This window comes from Sycon ciliatum, chromosome 1 (assembly GCF_964019385.1).
Source record: "Sycon ciliatum chromosome 1, ocSycCili1.1, whole genome shotgun sequence".
NCBI lineage: Eukaryota > Metazoa > Porifera > Calcarea > Leucosolenida > Sycettidae > Sycon > Sycon ciliatum.
In genome coordinates, this window is record NC_088643.1 from 61,341,014 (window position 1) to 61,366,025 (window position 25,012).

The window sequence follows — 25,012 nt, forward strand, 5'->3', positions numbered from 1 at the left end:
GAGCGGATAAGCGAGGTCTGACTGCATCGAGACAACACAATGACCCCCATCGGAGTGTGCAACTTGCGCGTACATGTACACAGTGTACACAGTGTTGTCCTGACAGAATTTCAAGTAACACGTTAGTTGTCATTGTTATGATGCAAGTGTTCCTCGCACGAGTGATCTAGGTCATCATGAATCATTGCATACTATAGTACCCTGCAATGCCCCCACAAAGTAAACTAAATGCCAAACCGTTGGTGATAGTGGAAACGGTGCATGCATTGTTTCAACTCTCGTACCCGAAAGCAGCAATGCACAAGAGAAGATACAGCGGACTTTAATAAAAGTGATTCACATTTCAAACCCTCAACAGCTCCAGTACATAAAGAAAGACAAACAAAACTAACAGTATACGAGTAGGCCAGAGTGCCTGAGCACGTGTACACACCCACCCAATACTGTTCCTAAGAAACTGCTTACTAAAACCAAATCGCTGCAGACAGTTCAGGTCACTCAACGCACAGTGAGGAAACAAAACCAAAGTAGTAAAACAAGGACGTCTGCATAAAGGCACGTAAAGAAGATCGTTAAAAGAGCTAAGAAAACCGCTACAGAGGTGCAGCTCTTTGGAGGAAGACAAAGAAGATCCTAATTCTAAAACAAGATGACGACATGGCAAACAACACCTGGTCACAAAAGAGGTAGTAGACACCTGTCCTCAGTCAGATTCTCTGCCGGAATGGCGATCGCGGGGCTCCTGGATATACCGATCTGCAGAGGGAGAGCGAGATCTAAAGGCAAACAAGATGCCCACGCAAGCCAGGAAACACAGCACACAGACACACTCTTTTTAACTGCCAGTGGAAACAGAAGGAGGCACACTTCCCACTGATAATCAGAGCCGCTTTTCGTGCCAGAAAATTCGGCAGAAATGCTGTACAACTCCTAACAGGATTTCCGCACAAAAAAAATTGCACAAAAAAGCCATGCTACAGAGATATAAGGAGGTCTAGCATCACGAATTTCGTGTTCGACTTTGCGAACATTTGTTCGGTTCGCGAACTGGATCGCGAACTTTCACATTATTTGTTCGGAAAAGCAGTTGAAACACGAAGCACGGATTCGAGTCAGGAGAGTCATCAATTTACTACATTGAACTGTCTGGACACATGTCCGAATTGTCAACGTCATGCAAGTGCGGATTTCGTTTGCTCATCCTCAGCATAGCGCAAAATTATTTAGTCACTGAGTTCGTCTTTCAATGGAGTGCGAACACGAATGCAAAATTCGTCTTGCTAAAAAAATTTACGGTTCGCGTGACACTCGGCCAAAGGCCCAGTTTTCCGCATCCGCAGGAACGCCACCACCCTCTTGGATCAAGGCGCAGATGCAGCTCCTAAGCGGTGGGAGGTGAGTAGATCAGACCCACCACAAAGTGGTCAAAGACCGAAAATCCCATTCACTGCATCCTACAGTGAAACTTCATTATACAGCACCATGGATAAAACATGTACATGTATGTACACAGAGTGTCTGAAGTCCTTGCTGCAAATAGTGCCCAATACCTTAACAAGGGCAGAGCGTACTACACAAGGCAGATCAACAGAGACTAAAAAGCTTTCTCGTTACTCCGAGTTTCGTGTTCAAAAACACTCATTATGTACATGTAGGTATGTATGTATGTGTGTATGTATGTACGTAAACTACAGCGGCACCACCCCTGGAGTGCTCCGCCTGTCACCGGACCTTGCGCTCGACTAGCGGCCGGACACGCCACCGATGCAGCAGGGTGACTAGTACCATTTGACTTGTCCCTTCGGGGACTGCGTAGCCAGACTTGGCAGCAAGATCAAGATGTACGTATGTATGTTCGGCCTCATCTTCTCTGTGCTGCGCTGAGGAGTCCACAAAGGACGAAACATTTCTGTCTGCAGATTGAGTATTTCGCTCCTGCTCTTGTAGTAGATGAGCACTCTCATGTGAGGCAGTGCCTTTGCTGTTTGGGTATGGGATACCAGTATATAAAGTAGTTTTGAGGACTCTGAAGTGTACTACAGCAGTCATTTGACCTCAACTATAAAGTACAGATTTTTACATCCCTTGGGGAACGGCATTCTGCAGTTGCACTGCAACTAGCTGTATGACAAATATACAGCTGCTCACCCGCGACTATTACGGCCGGCAGACGGCGAACGAGATCGACCCTGGTACGGGCTAGCAGAGCGACGCCTATCCTGGTATGGGCTCGCAGAGCGACGCGGGGACATGGATCGCTGCTGTCGGGGAGATGGCGACCGACTTGGGGATCGGCGACGTGGAGATCGGCTGCCAGCTCTCCCTCGAGGAGAGCGGGAACGGGCCCGGGGTGACCGACTGGCTGATCTGCGACGTGGTGATTCACTGTATGATCTGCGACGGCCACGGATAGGTGATCTGCTCACGCTCCTGCAGCAAAATTAAATCAGTACAGAATGTCAGCTGCTGGGGAAACTATAACAGGCAAGAAACAGGACCAATCTGATACAGGAAAACCAAGGCTCCCTTTAATTTGAACCTCAGATTTCTAGGCTTCAACTTACTTCAAATTACACTCATACCTCGCTTATCCGGACTTCGAAGTTACGGGCACTTCGGTCGACCGGGCACTATTTGGGCGAGTTTCAGGGGAAATATTACTACTCTTTTGTCACTTTTCGTAGAAATATTGACGTCATATGCCATATCGATGGCCTTTTCCCAATCAAAATGTATGTGATTCAGAGTTACGGGCACCCTCGAAGTTACGGGCAGTGTCCGGTCCCGAAGCGCCCGGATAAGAGAGGTAGTATGAGTGTATACCAATTACCCAACTGCAACCTCCATGCCTGATATGTACTTCGAAGAATGTCAAAATGCTGGACATTGCATACTGATTACTTTTGCACATTTTATTCGTATCTGCACAACACAGTTGGTCTGATGCACAACTCCTGGCATCTCTATTTCGTCAAAACACTGGACACAAAGCCATTGACACCATCATGCTCTAGCGAAGAAGTTGGCAGTTACTGCTGCTGTCCTGAAATGATTTCGATGGGAAAGAAAAGGGCAGCCTAACCCAAGTCGTGAAAGTAAGTGGGAGAGCAGCATTTCATTCTGAATAGCAGAAGTGGAGCATAAACACTAACAATTTTTAAGACTTTCAAGTTTCAACCGACAGCGAAATTTTTCACATACACCTCCAGACATGAGCTGAAAAGAAAAGCCAATCCATTTCGAGACAAGGCGGTTCTTGAATGTTTTTGTCGATCCTGGAGTGGACCAGGGATCGATTTTTGAGCTAATGGTACTCTTGGCTGGAGAAGGAGAAAAGATAGAACTTCGATGAACTGCAAGTTAAGTAACTCCACCTCTCTTTGAAATAACTTATAACAAGCGCTCAAGGGTAACAGTCACCGTACTGTAAACCGAACCTCTGTATGGTGGCAGAGTTCGAAATATCCAGCGGGTGCATTTTTTTGTACTTCGAATTATGCGTTCAAATTTGAAGTGAAGTGAGATGCAGAAGATCGGTACTGCAAAAGGTTTTGAACTATGTGGGATATTTGAAGTATGAGCCTACAGGTACAGTGTAGCTATTGAAACACTCGAAGAGCAAAGCACTGCTGCTACTGCAGTACCAGTAATAACGAGTGCCCTCGCTGAGAATAGCTGCAGATCGGTACAGACTAATGGGCACCATTGGCATACAGACGTGACAAGTAACACACACCAAGCACATCTCCTACATCAAGAGTACATAACCAAGAGTGTGCAACTCGACGATCTCCCAGCCCACGGCGGATTTTTTATGACATCAGTCTTTGGCGGCGGTTTGGCTCACTGATGCCATCATGCATAACCAGAGATCAAAGTACAACTAATTTGTACATTAGTCATTACAGCTATGGTAGTCGAAGCAGAACAACGGATGATAGATCAATGTGTCTGAACCTGATGAGCTCTCACCGTATCTACAAAACAAGCGCGGGAAAGCATACGCACTTCATCATACTCCTGCCAAAGAATGACGCAATAAAAAAATTCCGCCGTGGGTGAACCCATCGCAGCTCAAGATAGGAGTTGCACGCTCTTGGTTATGTACTCTTGCCTACATACATAACATGACTGGGCAAATCGTTACCTGGCAGGACGACGGCGGTCCGTGTCATGTCTTGAGCGAGATCTTGAAAGGGAAAAGCATGAAAAGAACGAATGTTAGTGTCGAAGTTATAAACAAAAGTTCTATTGAAGAGAATGGAAATGAGGTCTCTGCAAATTAAAGCAGTGGGTGCAGTCAAATCGGCAAAGCTGAAAGGGACATTAATGTGGCACAGATCTAACAACGGTTCCCTAAGGTGACGGCACACGGTCGGCAGTACAGACGCAAATGCACAGAGGGAGCTTGTTGTTGGCATCGGACGAATGGGTGCGGGGTGGTGGTGGCTTGGCAGAATGCAGAACATAGCTGAACTGGACTCGGCAACTTTGATGACCTCGGCTCGCCAATGATCGAAAGCACTCATCACAACTAGCGATATCAAGGACGGCTCCATCCCACTAAGAGAGCCCGATGTGCGTCTGCAGCGCAGAGGCTAACAGGAACCGCCATAAGAATCTATGCCACACTGTATACCACATCAGCTAAACCCCAAGCATACTAAGAAATACTGCATTTTGGATTCCAAGAGAAAGCCAGTAGCATTACTTTCTCTAAGCTCATTCTGTGATGAACATGAAATAACCATACCAGACATGATCAAGAAAAGAACACACCTACTTATATACGAGTACCGTCCATCAATTCGTAAACTTCACGGCGCATGGCTGGCGAAACACACCAGCGCCTCAACAGAGAATTTACGCGTGACGTAGCGCCCAGCTAAGTTGTGAGAAGTCGCCTTTGACACAAATCAACATGCGATGGGAGACGCACGAGTAGCGACTTTGAGAGCGTCGGCGGCGCGCGCACACGGGTTAGAAAGCCGTTGCCCTGGGTGGTCGTTTTCACAACAGTGGCGGCCGGCACGGTGGAGGGCGTCACCATGCTGCATGCCTAGCGCTGCGACGTGGTGTAAGACTATGCACTGTGCAGGGTTGGTGGCGTGCGAGCTGCCCAGCAACCACCATCTTCACAAGTAGACCGAACAGGCATTGCGTTAGACGATCACCCGAACTAGTGTAAGTACCAAACGATGCCTGTAAACAAGCGTCATCAAATTTAGATCAGTTTCCAGACAACATATTGAGCAATATGCTGTGCGAGTATGCGCCACAACAGATCTCAAAAGGTTACCTACCTATTTCTACTCAATGAAAAGTCATCCTATCGAAAATTCCGTGCCCCAAACAACTCACATAGGGTCCATGAAATGGGCAACAATAAAAGCGGGATAACTACACAGAATACAGGTTGTCATGTTGGATGCACAACTCTAGTAAAGTGGATTCGGCACAGATGGGAATCTCACATTAACTTAACGTAAAGTAGAGCGCCCAATACATGAAGCAACATCACTCACAATACATTACAACCAGTAAACTCTTCATTAATTTTGTGGCCATCTCCAAACAAGAGAATCTACATACCACTGCACATGCCAATAGTAAATGGTGCAAACAGGGTCAAGCAATGACCAACACATTCATATACACATCAAGCATACACCCGCCCACACACAAAGAAGTGCCGGTTACCTGTTATCACGATCCCTATCACCATCTCGAGAGCGGCAGTCTCTTGCATAATGGCCATTTCGCCCGCAGTTGTAACACCTGTACGGAAAATTGGAAAGAAGCAAAGATGAACTAGATCACCACAAGGGTTGCAAGCAGCAATGACTACAATGTACTTCATGTGAATTTTTATCAGGACGCACAATGTGAAAGAAAGCTGGGTCACTCTACAACACAAAAAAAACAGTGGTTTTCCTACCATGCACTCTGTGTGTCACCCACTGGCTGCAGGATTCTGGCATGACACGAACACAAGCTTCAAGTTCCCAAGCATTGGAATGCATCAGTTGCAAGCAGATGGCTACTTTGCAATCTTGTAGTCTTCGGAGTGCTGAGTGGAATGGTCTTGGTCCGAGGAAGCTACGCCTTTTGTCGTGTATTCCCAATCGAAATTGCACACTTCCCCAAAAAGTGGGCGAGTGCACCCTACTACTTCAAAAGTATATGGTGATTCGTGTGGAAATTTTCACTGAAATCGTTACTCCGTTCTATAGAAGCATGAACATGAATGAACTATAAACGTGAAACTCACAGAACCTGTAGTCTTCTGGACGCTGAATCGAATGGTCTTGGTTCGAGGAGGCTGCGATACAGCATTTGACCGTTATTCCCAATTGAATGCGGTCCAGTACAGATGCATACTAGTACACCAGTCACTGTGTCAGTGAATGCAGTGCACCATGCAGATAACAACCTGCAACCTCCAGTGGGCATGGGCCAAAGGGTACGTGTTTGACCACGAATAGTTCACGAATAAAGCTGTGTTCACAACTGACGCGTGTACGCGTGAAACCAAGCGTTTGTGCGTATTTTCCCTGGCTTTTGGGGCGCCATGCGTACGGAAACGCGCCGAAACGGACATTCAAACATGTTGGAATTTTCAGCGCGTATCAGGCGCGTACCTGCGTACATGCCAGTCACTTTGACTGGCGGGGTCAAAACATTAGTACTCGAAGGTGTCGCACGCGCTAAACACGACTCGGGTTGCTGTTTTTTTTGTGAAAGCCTGAGCGCGCAATTGGGCACGCATGAACCGCAAGCGTACCGCGTCCACGCGCCAGTTGGGAACACAGGCTGAACGCTGCATCGCAGCCTTCGTGGACCAAGACCATTTGATTCAGCGTCATGAAGACTAGAGGTTCTGGAAGTTTTACGTTCATGTATACTGTAAGACCGATATTTTAACGAACATCTATTTTCCCTTGGACAATACCCCACATCTTCGGCATCCTGGAAAGCTCGTGACGAGAGGAACAGCATGGACCCAAACTCAATCCCATAGGATGCACTGGACCAGCACTGCAAGCCAGCGAAGGCGTTTCAGCGCGGGCTTGCGCTCTCGATTGATCTCCATCCGCCATTTCCCTCTCCTTGCTCGCATGAAGCTCTCAAATGTAGTCACTCCCGGGAGTATTAGTTTGAATTTGAATGAGTGTATCCTTACTACGGCTCAAACGGTTAGTCCGATTAACCGGTTGCAGACCGGTTACGAAGAATTAACGGTTAACCGATAAAGATAACGGTTACGCAGTGACTTTTCAGTCAATTTTTCAAGTATCAGGTCGTTGTAAAGTATGCACTTTCGCAGGCTGTCGCACGCGTACGCAATTTCTGGGCTGTCAACTCGGTCATATCTCGTCTCTTGGTGTGAGAGTATGTATGAAAGAGCATGCAAGAGAATGTACAATCACAGTCATGTGTGCGTTGTACTGAATAGGGTACATTTTTTGAATAAGTATAGTCAAATATACGGTTAAAAAAGAGTCCGCAGGATTGCCGTGGCTTATAGGTTATAACCGTTAAACCGACCGTTAGCTTAGCAGTTAACCGTTGGGGGTAAAACCGTGACCGTTTGAGCCCTAATCCTTACCAACAGCGGGCGTGATCAGGGAAAATCCCGGCCGTTGAGTCACGTATCGCGCCCTGCACACCAATTGACCGTGACGAAAGTTAGGAGCACCGTAACTCAAAAGCCACTTATTGTATCGATTCGGCAATCGGTCGACACTAAAGTGAAGAGTTTTCTCTTGGACCTACATAGCACAAGTATACGGAATGTGACCGGTTTGTCTCCACCATCGCTTGGAGCAATTTCGAAGCTTGTTCTTTTTCGCTCAAACCATGAAGGGCTTCCTGACAGCTGCTCTGACTCAACAGAAGTATCGAACATGAAGTTTAGCGCCAACCTAGTGCTTCTTTCACCTCCACGCGTCCATTCCCGTACAAACTGAATGCAACCTGGGCTTCGCCTGTTCTGATTCAACAGCGATTCAAAACATTTCTCGCATATGATCCCCAAAAGTGACCGTTGATCCGTCTTTGAAAAAGCTCTATACATGTACATGTACCTACAGCCAGCATCTACACGTCCATATACAATACAAGCTGCATAATGATTACTTCCTGATTTTCAAGCAAGTATGCGTACAACAGAATGCATAAAGTACATAATAGGGAGGTATAGTCCCACGTAATCCGTGTGTACTTTACGTGTGTGTACCACGTGGTACTCAGTGACCCACGTACAGACGGTTTCTGATTCACGACATACCGTGTATGGAGGCTCACCCACGTTCCGCCAGAACGTGGGTGAAAATCAGAATGAAGCGCATTTTGCAAGCTGTGAGGGTGCTCAGCTGAAGAAGTTTCCGAAGCACGAAATCAAAATATTCGATGAGCTTCTAAGCTTCGTCTTTGACCAAGTTTGGACCTTTCGCTTCACGCTTTTGTTTGTTCCGTGTGACTAAAAACAACATTGCGAACGTGGGTCCATTGCAGGAATTTATAGGCTATTCATACTCTACGTTACAATACGCGTCACGTTTTGGAATACGACGTACTGGCAGACGTCGTTTTCATGCAGCTGCATTCACACAGGCACGTACACCCTGCTCGAACAGCTGTGTATACAGCTTCTTTTGGACACAAACTGCTGGGAACGACAGAACGAAACTCGGCACAGGGGTCTGGATACGTCGTCTACGTTTTCGTATCAGGGGTACGATTTTCCTGCCACGTTCCATGTTGTCATGGCTATCCGGACGAAAACGTCACGTACGCCACGTTTTGGGCGTAGTGTGAATGGCCCATTACGTGTATCACCCACGTTCCCGTATCCGTTACGTGGGACTAAACCTCCCTACCAAGAGTACATAACGTTTAAGTACACAAAATATCAACAATTCTTTACATGCATGAGTACTAGTACTAGTACATGTAGTATCCAATACATTTCTGAAGTTATTAATGCATGTACTAGTAGTCCACATAACCCTCTTCCGAACTCACCGCTCATCACGAGGAGGGGGACCGTCAAATCTACCGCTTCTACCAGTACTACTCCGATAACTACTACCACCTCGTCCACGTGGTGGTCCTCGCGCATGTTCCACTCTCACACGTTGGTTGCAGATTCTACGACCATCCATTTGTCTTACAGCATCTGTAGCATCTCTAGTGTCCTCAAACTCAACAAATGCAAAACCAGGAGGAGTTCTGGCAACCCACACCTCCCGCAAACGGCCATAGTATCCGAATTCTTTCTCCACATCATGCTCCGAGGCACGCACATCTAAATTACCAACGTAGACGCGAGTCATGGTGATTTCTCCTACAGTCCAGTGACTACACCAGTAACAGAGGGGAATCCACAGCAGTTTGCTACTGAGCAAAACCTGCTCAGCTTGCTAAAGCCAGAATGTTCTAACTATCTCCACGCGCGCGTGCATGCCACGCAAATACACCTAGTACCTTCCAAAATAAAAGATGATTGTTTTAAAAAATCATCTCTTCAAATCTCAGCGCGAGTCCAACGAAGTCGCGCCATTTTGCATCAAATCTACTGCGCAGGCGCACGAGCGCGCGCGCCCCCCCCCCCCGGCCCCGCGAGGCTCCAGTCAGACAGTATCAGTCACATCCAGTCACAGGCACTTGTCAAAACTACAAAAGTATCCGAACGTTTTCGGTTCCTTCTCATCAGGGAATGGCTCATTTAATAGTTGGAAAGACTAAAACTTATAATTGTACTACTGGCGTAAAGATAATGAGATAACAACACTCGTGACAAGGTGGAAAATTATCAAGACCTGGCTGGCTATTGTGTAACATGTAGATGCACACGAGGAAAACATGGATGCAGTGAATGGGATTTTCGGTCTTTGACCACTTGCTGGTGAGCTGATCTACTCACCTCCCACCGCTTTAGGAGCTGCATCTGCGCCTTGATCCTTGAAGGGTGGTGGCGTTCCTACGGATGCGGAAAACCCGGCTTCCAGCCGAGTCTCACGCGAACCGTGAAAAAAAATTAGATGCACATTTGCTGCGTTTTCATGTTCAATAGCCAAAAGGCAAGAATAACGACTGATTACCCATATAAAAACCGCTCTGTGAGCGATTCTGAAAAACCTCTACTGGTGCAGCCCCGTCGTAAAAGTAAGAAATTAGAACTGGCGCATTGTCCTCCCAAATGTGAACTGATCCACCTAAATCGCGATTGACGGGACCCGAACGCACCAGTAGCACGAGGTTCCTACCTGTGGATGCAGCTGGGGACGCTGGTCCATAGCCAAAGCCAAAGCGGCAAAGGTGGGCTTCGGGGTAGATCTAAAGTGTTGTATGGTAACTTGATCAGCGCCGACGCCGGCTGTGATCCTGTGCCCTCCCGACCTCGTGCTACTGGTGCGTTCGGGTCCCGTCAATCGCGATTTAGGTGGATCAGTTCACATTTGGGAGGACAATGCGCCAGTTCTAATTTCTTACTTTTACGACGGGGCTGCACCAGTAGAGGTTTTTCAGAATCGCTCACAGAGCGGTTTTTATATGGGTAATTTCAGTTCTTTTTCTGTTCCCTCCCCACCCCAGCCCAGCTCCGAAGATAAACATGGTGAGCACGCGCGCGATGCACTGTATGTAGCCATGCAACTGCAGTAGCACACTGAAACATTCCAGCCCTCCCCACCTTGCTACCCCGCACACAGACACCTTGTGACAAACACGCACATGCACATGGCACACACACACATGGGCACGCACACACATACATACATACACACACACACAACCCAAACAGGAAATTCTTGATGAACATTGTATAATGCCATGGAAAGCAGTGGCCACCATACTTCAGGAAGTCAGTTGTGAAACAAAAATAATTCAACTACAATGTGTAGGTAAGCTGGCGGCCAAAGCACAACATTGCAAACCGTGATGATATTTGCCTAAGGATTGCAGTTTGCAGACCACACCATGGAAGCAGTGAATACAGAATTATGGTAATGTCATTTAAAGACAAGCAAAGAAGTGGCCACCATACACCAGAAACTTGCAGAAAGTCACATATCCAACAGATAGAGAAGTGAACAGCATCTGGTACAGCACACACAAAACCAAGCTGACCTGATACTCGTCCGAAGATCGTAAGTGGCAGATCCTTTTCAACGATAGCATGCAGGTGTACGTTACACGCATTGACAAAATCTGACTGTGTCACCGGCATACATTGTCATCACATGCATACCCCACAAGTTACACAGATGCACAGTAGAAGCACAATAAAAGCAATGGAAAAATATGAAGGGGTTGCTGAAGCATCTTCACACTTCAATTTCAGACTTCGATGTGGTCGTCACGGGGTGATATACCTGCAAGATACAAGTGATACAGAAAGAAAGCATAAGGTCGTGAGGTAGGCTATGAGACACCACAAATGGGTCACCTACATGTATGTTAAGGGCTGGTGTACACACACACGCAGAATTATCATAATCGAGAATTTCCCAAACTACAGAAGAGCAATGAAATCCATTTGCATGCACAGGAGAAATTTTGCAGTATGATGCGCAGCTCGGGAATACACCTGTTGGCGATGGATTACATTCCCATTGGAATTCCCATTCACGTGGGATTCACAGAAGCAATTTGGCAGTGTGCTGCGTAATGCGACACGACCTGCGATTCTGCGTGCGATGCAAACTCGCACAAAATACCATTCACAGAATCACGACAAGACGTCAGCGATGCAACAGCGCCTTGCTGACGTGCCTCAAGTCAAAGCTCAATGAGAATGCGTTTGTCGGTTACAACTGGTACAAATGTACAAGCAATTTCTGAAAATGCTCCTGTGAATCGTGCTTTAAGCAGTGCAGGAATGTTCCTCCTCCGCTCCCCCCCCCCCCTCCACACCCTCAGGGAACTTGACAAGGAAGGGTGGTCTTCGCGGTTCCCAACATCTATTTGCAGTTTCTGGTCTCCACTATGTCTTTTCAATGGGGATTTGTACGTACCATAAAAGCAAGCCTAAAAAATGAACAGCACATTTGCCGTCCCCCCACTGGGGAGGATGCATTCCACAGCTATCCTGACAAGATATTCCGAGAAGCGGTGCTGAGTGCAATGCATTGTGAAACTGAAAAAGCTGACCAAGCCGCGGCATATAACGTCTAAACTTCAATTGTAGTTCGCCAGCTGACTACTTTCAAACTCCATGTAGGTTGGAGTACAGCTGGCTTAGAAGTTGACAACAACGGCGCACGCACATAAGCAATGGCCACCTTACCTGTACTGTAGCAGTACTTCCGAGTTCCCGTATGGGAGTGCCCACACTGTGTGTGCAATAGCAGCCTCATCGGACCAGTTCAATGCGACGCGGACAGTCCGACACTGAGGAGGACATTGAAGAAGTCAGAGACAGGAAGAATGGTTGATTTACAATTCAACTAGCAAGGCTGCACACCCACGAGGTTCCACTCACCATTGTGCCGTCCTTCTTGGAATGCAGAAATAACGCTTCCTCTCGAGAACGCAGCCTGTGACAGAGAAAAAGGAAGGAGCATCGCCATCGGCATTGGTCCTCTGCTATCACCGATTGCCGAGTTGCACAGTTCACTCTAACAAGACTGAGGATGCTCAAGAACTCCCCATCCATACCATTATTGGAGTAAGAGGAAAGGTCAGATTGCCTAGTTCCTAGGGCCTAGTATTCCTGGATGCCAGGATGTGCTGCCCCCCCCCCCCCCCCGCCCCTCCCTTCTACTGCCTGGAAAGGGCAACATATGTGACAGCGTTCACCAGTACAGTCGGAGGAGAACATGGGAGAAGGCAAAAAAGGGCAACACACATGAATCCCTTATAAACAAGCAGTGGCAACTCTAGTACCAGCAATGTTGGACTTACATCCCAGCCATTGCCGCCGGATTCAGCGGCTTCTTCTTCTTCGTCTCCCATCTTGGAAGCACTCCTTCCCGTAAGTTCAGTCCTGGGATCGGGAGTACAGTCGGAGGAGGACGTCGGAAAAGGCAAAAAGGCAACACACATGATTCCCTTATAAGCAAGCAGTGGCAACTCTGGCACCAGCAATGTTGGACTTACATCCCAGCCATTGCTGCCGGATTCCCACGCTTCCTCTTCGTCGTCTTCCAGTTCCCAGGTTCCATCTTGCAAATACTCCTTCTCGTAAGTAAGTGCAGTCCTGGCCTGGGTGGATGCGCAGTACATTGACGATGGCGGAGATGGAGCAGGTCAGGGAGCCCTATAGGGGTCCCGAGAGCAGATTGTGGCCAAATTCGGGACGATGCCGGACGCCAGTCAGTATGAAGTAGCGAATTGCGGACCGCCACGTAGATTGGGGTCGCGGGGTCATAATCCATGGGCACTACTCGTACGTTGCTCCAAAAAAGGGCACTGCACTGTTCCACAGTTGCTGTTAGCGGTCGCCAAAGGCACTTGGTAGGCCGGTAATTGGGTCACGTGTCAACAAAGTGTCAACAACGTGTCAACAACGTGTCGACCACGTGTCTTTAGCGGTACACTAATTTTGGTGTCCCCAAACTGAAAACATCGAGCACCAGTATGGAAAGGCTTTAGACAGAAAGCCTTTCCAATAAAGGGCGCGTTCAGACTACCGTGAACAGCCGCCGGAATGCTGCAGCGTAATCCCGGGAATCACAGTCACACTGCACGTGTATCCCGCTGGAATGGCGAGGACATGTCATACTTTTACAGACTTTGACAAGCTTTTTTACATAATCAATCGACATTGGAAAAATGTGATTTTGACTCACAGTTCAAGTTGAGTTGGACATCAAAATAAACTAATTCAGTCTGTTGAGATACTGGATCATTGTGCTTTTCCTTGTGCTTGTCGACGGAAAGAATACGATGTCCGGAGTGTTTGGTGCTTGGGTGGTCTTGCAAGGGCGAGGTGATCATGTAGATGCTCCTGTCGGCCTGCGATCTAGAACGACAACAGCGTCGTGTAGATTGTCTTCAGGTGGAACCCAGCACACAAGGAGGCGATGTTTACCTCGTGACATCCAGCCACCTATGCCTGGCAGCTGCTCTCGTTGGAGGAGGCAATCTGTCCTTTTGCCACTGCTTGCCGCAGAAGAGGTGGCAGCTTGTAGGAGAGAGAGGCGGTGGTGGTCCATCCATCGAGGTCGTCCTGGATTTTGGGAGGAGAAAGTGCAACTGTGGCACAGAGTGGCAGATAATTATCGCATTCCAGGTGAGGCAGACGACTATCTGGATGAGAGATACCTGAGAACGTACCGGTTTGACTGTCGCACATTTCAGTACGTGCTAGGACAAGTCCAAGAACACCTTCGATGCCAGGTCACCCATTTGCGTTCACCTGTAGCACCAGAGAAGAGGTTTGCCATCACATTGCATTGGCTGGCCCATGCCCTCACATTTGACCAGCTTGCACAGGTGTACTGCATAGGAGCATCTACTGCCCACCAAATTGATCCTCCCGCTTGCGGGTTGTTTTTCGGGCAGGCTTCCGGCCAGGCTCAAGCTGACAAGCAACCTCGGACTCGGAGTCCGACGATCGGCGGCGGCGGCGAGAATGATTAACGGGAGATGATGCGACGGATGCGGCACCAGCAACACTGGTCGTCGATGCCTCGGTTGGTTCTTCTGATAGTGTTGCCACTGTTGGGGATGCAGGTGGTCCGTCCGTAGCTGGGCTCACGGAAACAGTGTCCTCGTTGTTCCCTCCAGGACCGAGCGACTGGTTTTTGAAAAACAACGAGTGGTACAGTTGGAAATTACCCCACTCTTTGTATGCAGCCTGTGCAGTGGAGGAAATGGGAGGAGAGAGAGAGAGAGGGTGAGAGAGAGAGAGAGAGAGAGAGAGAGAGAGAGAGAGAGAGAGAGAGAGAGAGAGAGAGAGAGAGAGAGAGACGCACAGATGCACAGGCAAATGGAGATTTCAAGTTGGCATGTGATTTTATACGATACTCCCATTCGAGCCAGCATATAAAGTATCTGCAGTTCCCAACGATACAATGCAATGGTGCATGTTGGATTGGAATTACTCTACACATCAAAGAGATTTCGATTAGTTGAATGCACATCGTATTATGGTCTGAGTGAAGTATCATTTCATAATAATAATTATTATAATTATCATCTCTTTCAATTGAATTACCTTCAAGTCAAAATCATCTTCGACTGGAGCACCGGTCCTTGTCTTACTCCGGAACGTTTTGTACATCTTCTTCCCCTTCCTCCTCAATCCGTCAAGCTTGTTGTCTATGTTTGTTGCATTCAGTGTGGCCCAGCCGAGGGATTTGCCTTTCGCATTCATCCGCTCTGCGATCAAAGTGTGCTTTTCATTTGCAGTCAATGTTTTGCCTGCAGATCCAGCAAAGATCACAACGTAGAGCTCCATGAGCTCTCTCTCCATTGCAGCATCAAATAAAGACTTCGGCATGATGGAAGACGTAACAACACGGAGCTGGCAGAAGTCGAAATTCCAAAAAACTCAAAAGCATGCACACAGTCAGATCAATGCAGACGATAGAGGATATCAAAAGTGCTCCCGCGTGCCGCCGGAATCTGCATTCCACTGGCCTGCAGAGTGGTGGGAAACCTTTTCCGTGTTTCCGCTGGCGGGAACGTCACGTGAGCGATTCACCTTGACAACTTTCCCATTCCGCTTGTTTTTTACGCCAGTCTGAACGCGCCCTAAGGGGTCGTCCATTAATATCGAACTTTTTTCACAAAACGAAATAATTTCGTTATGGGGTGGGAGGGGGTTGACCAATTTCGTTTCAGAAAACATTGATTCATGTACATGGCCGTTGTATATGCATGTATGTCAACATTTTTTTACGTTCTGAGGGGTAGGGAGGGAGGGGTTGGGTCTAAACTAAAATAATTCGTTTGGTGAAAAAAGTTCGATATTTACGGACGGCCCCTACAGAGGCTCCCTTCATTGGTTGATGTGACTTTGATTTGGCACTCTGACGCTGGCCAGTTTAGGCTTTTGCACTTGGCTACAATTTGCATAGGCCATACTTGAATCCTGGTGTCGGCTTTTGTCCGTTGTGTTTATTATTTTATTTATTACTGAGCATCTCATAGCACAGTGAGAACACCGGCCAATACCGTGAAAAAGAGAGAGGGTGTTAGCCAACCACGGCAAGGAAGGGAGAAGAAAAGAGGAACCGGCATGGATAAGCAGTGATTGCAACAAAATGAGAGACACAAAATCAAAGTCAAGGTGCGACAACTTGAAGCTCTTAATGAAAAAGGCGGAGGGAAGAAACGTCCTTAGTTCTTGGGGAAGTGCCAGCCACGCAGAGTACGCAGTGAAAAAGGGAGAGTGAAGTAGAAAGGAGACTTAGGTTTCGGAAGGGAAAGGGAGTTTCTCGTGCTACGGGAAGAGAACCAGTTGAAACAGTGGAGATGAGGTGGACAGATTGAGAGAATGGATAAGGGTGACAAGATGTGAATTACGTCTCTTAGACAAAGGGGTAGTGTCAGCAAGGGCATAAAGGGTGGAAGATGGGAGCATGCGGGATTTTCGGAGGAGGATTTTGAGAACTTTTTGTGGTGAATTTCGACTCTGAGCTTGGCAGCACGGGTTGTGGAAATTCCAGCCCAAGCAGTATCTGCATAATCAAAAATGGGGCGTAGGTAAGCTGAGTAAAAGAGGAGTTTACAAGAGATTGGGAGATGGTAACAGTGAGAAGAGAGGATTCCTAAAGATGAACTTGATCGTTTACATAATATGTAATCGATGTGGGGTTCCCATGAAAGGTTAGAGTCAATGAAAATGCCAAGATGCTTATGGCTGGAGACTATGTCTATAGGCGGGAAAGTGGGATGGAGGAGGGGCGGAACATCGGGCTGAGAAGGAAAGAGCATGATTTTAGTTTTAGACAGATTGGGCGATAACCGCCAAGACGACATCCAGGAAATTACTCTTTGAATCCCGTTAGCTAGGTTACTCATCAGGCCAGTGATGTTAGGAGATGCCCGTAGGAGCGTTGTGTCGTCTGCGAACAGTGATGTGCCCGGGGCAGCTGCGGGCAGATCATTGACGGACGTATAAGATAAAAAAGAAGGGGGCCGAGGATGGAGCCCTGGGGAACTCCGGATAGTACTGTTGTGTCGGCTGAGGACGTCCCATGTACCGTGACGTACTGCGTTCGCCCAGTTAGGTAAGATGTCAGCCATAGCAGGGATTGCCGTCTACAGTAAATGATCCACGAAGCTTGGCCAAAAGCCCCCGGTGCCAGACGGTATCGAAGGCCTTGGCAAGATCGAAAAAACAGATCCCGACTAGATCTCCAGCATCCCTATGTCGACACACTAATTGAACCAGGCGCGTCAGCTGGAGGGTGGTAGAATCGCCTCTGCGAAATCCGGACTGAGCTGAACTCAAACGTGACGAGACATGACAGTTACTTTAGAGCGGACTCTAGAGGCGTCAGTAATAGACTGGTACCGATTCCGAATCCCAATGTCAAAATAATCCCCATAACAACATCATTCGGCTCACCAAGTATTTATTTTCGAGCTTTGACCGATCTCAACGTCCTTAACCTTATCACTTGTCAAATACCTGTCACTGCAAATTCTTTATTATTGTTTTGATGTTGGAGTTCGGATTGAGGTTCTTTCCTTTCTTCCTCTTCCTTCCCCTATTTCTTGTCCCTTTGGCTTTTAGCTTTTCATTTTTTCACTTTCTTTTTGCTGTCCCACCCATGGAAATATTTTCCTGGTGGGTCTGGCTTATCGCCTTCGAAAGAAGTGAATAAAGGAGACATAATAATAGGCCACCAGGCGCGTAGCACCGCCGTTAGCGGTGGCCAGGGGGGGGGGGGATCCGGGGGATCTCCCCCTGAAATATTTTGAAATTAGGGTGCAGAATCCTGCATTCTGGGCACTTTTGGCATTGTTTTACTATGGTGGTCGTGGTCGGGCGAAAAAGTGGTCCGGCCAAAGCCGGACGGGCCGGAGCGGCTGCTACGCCCCTGGCCACGTCTCGTAGAAATGATGTGGTCTGATCACGGATTTCATTATGCCGTATCGATGGGTATCCACCCATGGGACACGATAGGGCATGGCAGACGGTAAATTGTTGACCACATGGACACTGTGATGGCAAGTGTGGCGACTGCCATCCATACCGAAGGTAGAGACCGTCGCGGAAAGCCATCTTGTGTACCCGAAAAGAGTATACTGCGAGAGGGCGGCAAGTTAGCCAGCTCGAAAGCGCCCTTCTCACTGGCTACCTCAAGCAAATGCTTCATAGTGCTGTCAGCCTCAGCCTTGAGTTCCTCTACTGCAGTCCTCTGGGCCGTATTGGCTTCCTGAATCACCTTCGCTTTGTTGCGACGAATGACAGACGGGCAGTCCCCTAGCTCTTCGTCGCCGTCGAGGATGCGCTGAACCAAGGACTGGGTAATTGTGATTGACGACACATACCAGTGGCGTAGGAGGGGTTTGGGAAGTGGTACGACCGAAGGTCGGCGCGGCCGAAGGCCGTGGTGGAGGGGGGTCGGGGGACCTCCCCCGGGAAATATTTGTAAAAAAGACACAAAATCCTGCGTTCTGGGAACTTCTGGCACACTTCTGGCGCAGTGTGCAGTCGAGTCGAGTACAGTACTCAGTACGACTGCAGATGCATGGCAGATCTACGAGTACGAGTCTAGAATAAGGTCAAAGTCTGATGCGCATATACGCATCGATGGATCCTGATCTTTTTTATTACGGTTTTGCACGTTTCGGACGGACCACACTTTTCGAAAAGTGGTATGGCTATGGTCGTACCAGTCGTAGCGGGTGCTACGCCCCTGCATACTGCCGGCATAAGGTGTGTGGTTTCACAATACCCAGACCTCCAAGGCGACAGGGGCGGTGCATGATGTTTCGTTCAAACTCGCCCGGGGGCAGACGACTTGTGAGAGAGGGGATGAACACCCGACTTGTGGCCTCCTCCAGTCTAGGGGTGCGAAGAGATCCTTTGCATTGACCATGGTGCGCACAAGAAAGGACCATCGATGCCGTAACCCCTGGGTGCGGGCTGAGTAGGCGGCTTGAGGCTGGGTGCGAGCTACTTCCGACAAAGTGCGTATCTCCTCAGCCCAGTTTGACACCTTAGCTCGGACAAACGCATCACGGAAGTCATCATTGCCAATTGCAGCGCCCAAATGGCAACATCCGTCAGTGACGATTTGAATGTCAGACCCCGCAAACAAGTCTTCTGCTTCTTGGCGACATTCTGGCTTCACGAGGAGAACAGACTTCTTGGAATTCAGATTGTAGACGTACCTAGAGCCAGCTTCACGGAGGATCACCCACCAAGAAGACACAGCGACCAGAGACCCAGCAGCAGATGAGTCGTTGGCATACCATGGCTGTATGGCCCCAGCTTCCACAGCATTGCGAATCAAAGGCATGGTACCGATGGCATACATTGGCATGGCCAGAGAATCGCCTTGGGTGGTACCCCCTCCGACCACAGGCATTCTACATCAACCACCAATCGCACGGGCTGGCGGTAGCAATTAATGATTGCTGGGGCGAGCGAAGGACAGAGACGCCGACAATTCTGCATACAGTCAACTTCGCTAATAACGACTGCGGATATAACGACAATTCGCGAATAACGACAGAATTTCCATGCCCAGAGCAAAGTCCCATCCCACTGTAATACATGTAATGAGACTTCGGGTATAACGACACTTCGGGAATAAGGACACCTTTTTGATGCCCCGCCGAGTGTCGTTATAAGCGAAGTTGACTGTACATATCTGCCTATTGATGGAGTTAAAGGCATTGGATGCATCTGCTAGTAGTAAAGCTCGGACGTCGTCCCACTGGTATGCCTGGTTGACCGCATGTATGGCCGCTTCGATGCCGCAAGGCTGGCCACCAAACAGCTGCATCGTACCCGTGGCCTGCTGGACGGCATCACCAGTTACAGACAAAACGGCCTTACCGATAATGCGGCGGACGGTTTCACCAATACCAATGGGGCAGACCCCTGGCTGCTTGTCAAGAGGCACGAGGCGCCATGACAAAAGGGCCTCAAGGGAGGTGGGGTCTACACGGGATTCACGCAACGGTAGTCTGAACGCGCCCTACTCGTACCATCCGGTATCGAAGATTTTGCAGCTGTTGTGGTCCCATTCGCTTACCCATAAATGGATGACACAATCTATATAATTATCGTTCTATGTACTCTGTACTCTCATGAGTCGATCGATGTACCCGATCCGTTCCTGGATCAGTTACCTATGCATTCCCGTACTGTGTACATATACACATCATGACAGTTTATCTTTATCTTTCCTTCTTCTTGTAAATAAACCTCAGTCGTTGTCTGGAGCTGTTGAGTGGAGTCTTGTGTTTGACGTTGGGACAAACCCAAGCGTTACATGGTGTCAGAAGTTTGATTGCAGAAATGTCTTCTGCAAAGTTCCCACTCCCCGGCGCTTTCGACTTCTCAGCGCCAGAAGCATGGCCAACCTGGAAAGCCAGGTTCGAAAGATTTCGCTCCTTGACCAAACTGGACGAGTCAGACCAGCCACGCCAGGTGGATACGCTTGTTTATTCCATGGGTCCCGAGGCCGACCCGATTTTCGAGTCTTTGAACCTGTCGGCGGAGGACAAGAAGAAAATTGCCCCTGTCCTTTCAGCATTCGACAAGTATTTTCGGCCTGGCGTGAACGTGATCCACCAGAGGACTCTTTTCGAGCACTGCGTGCAGTCCCCAGGGGAAACTGTCGAAACGTATGTCCGCCGACTACGAGCCGCCGCCAAGTACTGCGCATTTGATAAACCTGATGAGAGAATCCGAGACCGACTCGTAGCTCACATGACGAACAGAGAAGTTTCAAAAAAGCTACAGCTCGAGGATCACACCTCACTGGACTTGGAAACAGCCGTGAGTCTTGCTCGGAAAACGGAATCCGTGAATGCTGAAGTCGCCCAGCAATCTTCCTTGGACGGGCATCTCGGCAAGCAAGCTGCTGCAGCTATAACTAGTCGCGCTCGAGGCCATGGACAGCGCTCCTCGCCTGCATCCAGCAAGTCGTCTAGTAAGAAATCGTACCAATCGTCAAGTGGAAACTTTCGCAAGTGCTTGTGGTGTGGTTCTTCAAAGGATCACAAGGCAAACCGCGATGAATGCCCAGCGAAGTCAAAGACGTGCTTGACTTGCCAGAAGACAGGCCACTTCGCGTCAGTTTGTCGTAGCAGTTCCAATGGTTCTGGACGCGCTGCACATGCTGCGTCGACGACAGGACATGACGAAGACCCAGCACACTTTCTGGGAGCAGCCTCGACTCAAAGTAACAGTGCTGACGCACCCTGGACTGTGCAGCTCCGTGTGTGTCACGCGGACGTCAATTTCAAGATCGACACAGGCGCAGACCTGAATATCTTGACCCGTGACTGTTTCCACACACTGCCAGAACGACCAGCACTCAGTCCCACCAAGTCTCATGTCACCGGAGCAGATGGCAAGAAGCTTGACATTGATGGCGAATTCAGTACTGAGGCTACCCTGCATGGTGTCTCGTACTCCATCACACTCCTGGTCATTGCCACTGGTGGTGTCAACCTGCTAAGCCGCCAAACCTCGCAGAGAATGGGTCTAGTCCAGCGAGGCCACATAGGTGTGTCAACTGCTAGCCCTGCCCTTGGTTGCATGCTCGGCGACCCAGTGAAGATTGAGCTTCGCCCCGATGCAAAGCCATACAACTGCGTCAACGCACGCCGGGTGCCCATCCATATCCGCCTCAAGGTTCGTCGCGAGCTGGAACGGATGGAAACTGAGGGGGTGATAACGAAGGTAGAACAGCCGACAGACTGGTGTGCGCCGATGGTCCCGGTGTTGAAGCCGAATGGCAATGTCCGAGTGTGTGTCGATCTGAAAAAGCTCAACGCGAGTGTCAAACGGGAGCATTTTCCGTTGCCTACTGTGGACGACACGCTGGCAAAGCTTAATGGGTCAACCATTTTCTCCACACTCGACACCGCATCTGGTTTCTGGCAAATTCCCCTGTCAGAAGAAGCCTCCATGTTCACCACGTTCATCACCCCGTTCGGCCGGTTCAAGTTCGAACGCCTGCCGTTCGGAATCACCAGTGCTCCGGAAATTTTCCAGCGCCGTCTCCAGCAGCTCCTCGGTGACATCCCGAATGTGGCCGTATTCATTGACGACATCATTGTGTATGCTGCGACGATGAGTGAACACGATGCTGCCCTCGAAGCCGTCAAGCAGCGACTCATAGACGCCGGTCTAACGCTCAATCCGGACAAGTGTCGCTTCCGCCGCACGTCACTGAAGTACCTGGGCCACCAGATCAGTGACAAGGGTGTCAACCCAGACCCAGCTAAGCTCGAAGCCATAGAGAAGCTCACAGTGCCTAGCGATGTCGACGAACTCCGTCGTGCACTAGGGTTGATCACCTATCTGTCTAAGTTCCTGCCCGAGCTGTCTACCGTTGCTGCGCCGTTACGCGACCTGCTCTGCAATGACACTGCATGGCAGTGGACTGCTGCGCACACCGAAGCCTTCAACCGCCTGAAGCAACTCGCCGCAGACGCACCATGCCTCTGCTACTATGACCTGGAAGCACCCACTTTGCTGACTGCTGACGCCAGCAGCTACGGTCTAGGTGCTGCTCTTCTCCAGTTCCAGAATGGTGAATGGAAGCCGGTAGCATATGCCTCGCGCACACTATCAGCCGCTGAGAAACGCTACGCCCAGATAGAGAAAGAGCTCCTAGCCACTGTCTGGGGTTGCGAACACTTCCACCAATATCTGTACGGTGGACCGCGTTTCACTGTTCACACCGACCACAAGCCGTTGGTCCCGTTAATCAACAGTCGCGATCTGGACCGTGTGCCACTCCGGTGCCAACGCCTGTTGATACGTCTGATGCGCTACGACGCGCAGGCCGAGTACGTTCCTGGCAAGAACATGGTAGTAGCTGACACTCTGTCCAGAGCCCCCTTGCCTACAGCACCCGTCAAGGAATCGGAGCTTCACGGGGACTCCGAAGCGACAATAGCGGCAGTCCTCGCCTCTCTCTGCAGCCCAGAGAAGGAGCACGAGCTTGTAGAAGCAACCGCCAATGATGTCACGCTACAGAAAGTACAGCACTACACACTCCACGGCTGGCCAGCTCGAGTCCCCGCTGACTTGGAACCGTATCGCAATGAGCGCGCTTCACTGTCTACTCATGGTGGCCTCCTCTACCATGGATTCCGCATCGTGATTCCAGTAGCAGAACGCGCTAGCACCCTAGCCAAGCTACACGATGGTCATCAAGGCATCACTAAGTGTCAAGCCCGCGCAAAGTCGTCTGCATGGTGGCCAGGTATCTCGATGGCAGTTGCTGAGTATGTCCGGAATTGCACCATCTGCTCCAAGCATCGCTACCAACCACCGGAGCCTCTTCAACCAACTGAGTTCCCATCTCTGCCATGGGAGAGGGTAGGCGTAGACCTCTGCCACTACAATGGTCATGACTACCTCGTCGTCGTGGATTATTTCTCTCGGTATATCCACGCATCTCCGGTCCGCAGCACGACATCGCAGTCAATTATCAAGGAACTGCTGAAGTTGTTTGCGATACACGGTGTACCCGAAGTCCTGGTATCGGACAATGGCCCGCAATTCGCCAGTGCCGAGTTCTCAGCCTTCGCAACCGTGATGAAAGTCAGCCACCGTACGAGTAGCCCGAGATATCCGCAGAGCAATGGTGAGGCGGAGCGAGCAGTACAAACCGTCAAGCGTCTTCTCAAGACTAACGACAACCTTGACGATGCCCTTCTCGTCTACCGGTCCACACCATTAGCGAACGGGTTCTCACCAGCAGAACTGCTATTCGGTCGCCGTCTTCGCACCCGTCTTCCGTCTACGAAGGAAGCGCTCCGTCCCGGCTGGCCGGATATCGAAGCACTACGGAAACGTGAGGCAGCCAGCAAGACACGCCAGAGTGCTAGCTATGATGCCGCACATCGAGTACAGCCACTGCCAGTACTAGAGCAAGGTACAAGAGTTTGGATCCCTGACCTAGAGTCAGAAGCAGTTGTCACTGAACGTACCGATGAGCGTTCGTATACCGTAGCCACAGACGACCTCACCGAGTACCGCCGTAACCGTCGCCATATCAAGATACTGCCCGATGTGCAACCGGCGCCGCAGTTGAATGCCAGTGCACCTGAACCTCCATCCGCTGATGTAGAGTTTCAACCTGCCTTGCGCCGATCCACACGTCCTTCCCGGCCGCCGCCGAGACTCGACCTGTGAACACATTGCTCAGTATTATGTGTTTCTGCCCTCTCTTGTTTGTATGTGCAGGACTCTGTATTCTCTGAGTTTTGCGTTTCTCTTCAAACATAAAAAGGGAGATGTTGTGGTCCCATTCGCTTACCCATAAATGGATGACACAATCTATATAATTATCGTTCTATGTACTCTGTACTCTCATGAGTCGATCGATGTACCCGATCCGTTCCTGGATCAGTTACCTATGCATTCCCGTACTGTGTACATATACACATCATGACAGTTTATCTTTATCTTTCCTTCTTCTTGTAAATAAACCTCAGTCGTTGTCTGGAGCTGTTGAGTGGAGTCTTGTGTTTGACGTTGGGACAAACCCAAGCGTTACAGCAGCAACATTTTGCGGCAGCATATCGAGGCGAGCGGAGCAGAATCTGTCTGGGCCTAAACCATGGCCCGAGGCCCGAGGCCTTAGAGGCCCTATCTTCTGGTACAGACAGTGAGGAATTGTGTGTAGCTCCCTACATAAAAACTTGCGCTATTCCTGCCGACTTGAATTCTCACTTCACGAGGTGTTGTCGCGCTCTCTGTAAGTTTGCATCCCGGGTGATGTTTGTGCCCGGAGAGCACTATAAAAGTGGTGCTCTTCAGGCGCAATCTTCCTCAGCCTACTCAAGCTCAACTGATGAGGGGTGAATTCCCCGAAACACTGTGTATTGAGCAGGGAGTGGTGCTTTC

General features: G+C 49.3%; 2 protein-coding genes and 1 long non-coding RNA gene across 3 annotated transcripts; 1 reads left to right on the forward strand and 2 right to left on the reverse strand.

Moving 5' to 3' along the window:
* Window positions 1–306: 306 nt before the first annotated feature.
* On the reverse strand, window positions 307–9,494 carry LOC135804718 (uncharacterized). Its single transcript, XM_065318661.1, has 5 exons — window positions 9,028–9,494; window positions 5,701–5,778; window positions 4,148–4,189; window positions 2,149–2,430; window positions 307–776 (listed from the first exon to the last, which is right to left on the reverse strand). Exons 1-5 carry the CDS (start codon window positions 9,336–9,338, stop codon window positions 704–706), a joined length of 786 nt encoding a protein of 261 aa, XP_065174733.1. The 5' UTR covers window positions 9,339–9,494; the 3' UTR covers window positions 307–703.
* Window positions 9,495–10,811: 1,317 nt separating this feature from the next.
* Window positions 10,812–13,081, reverse strand: LOC135807054 (uncharacterized). The gene is made up of 4 exons (XR_010551432.1): window positions 12,910–13,081; window positions 12,488–12,542; window positions 12,293–12,396; window positions 10,812–11,378 (listed from the first exon to the last, which is right to left on the reverse strand). It is a non-coding gene; the product is annotated as an uncharacterized LOC135807054 (long non-coding RNA).
* A 7,356-nt stretch (window positions 13,082–20,437) lies between these two features.
* LOC135806079 (uncharacterized protein K02A2.6-like) lies at window positions 20,438–24,298 on the forward strand. The gene has a single exon (XM_065320228.1). The coding sequence runs from the start codon at window positions 20,438–20,440 to the stop codon at window positions 24,296–24,298; it is 3,861 nt and encodes a 1,286-aa protein (XP_065176300.1).
* The last annotated feature ends 714 nt before the right edge of the window (window positions 24,299–25,012 follow it).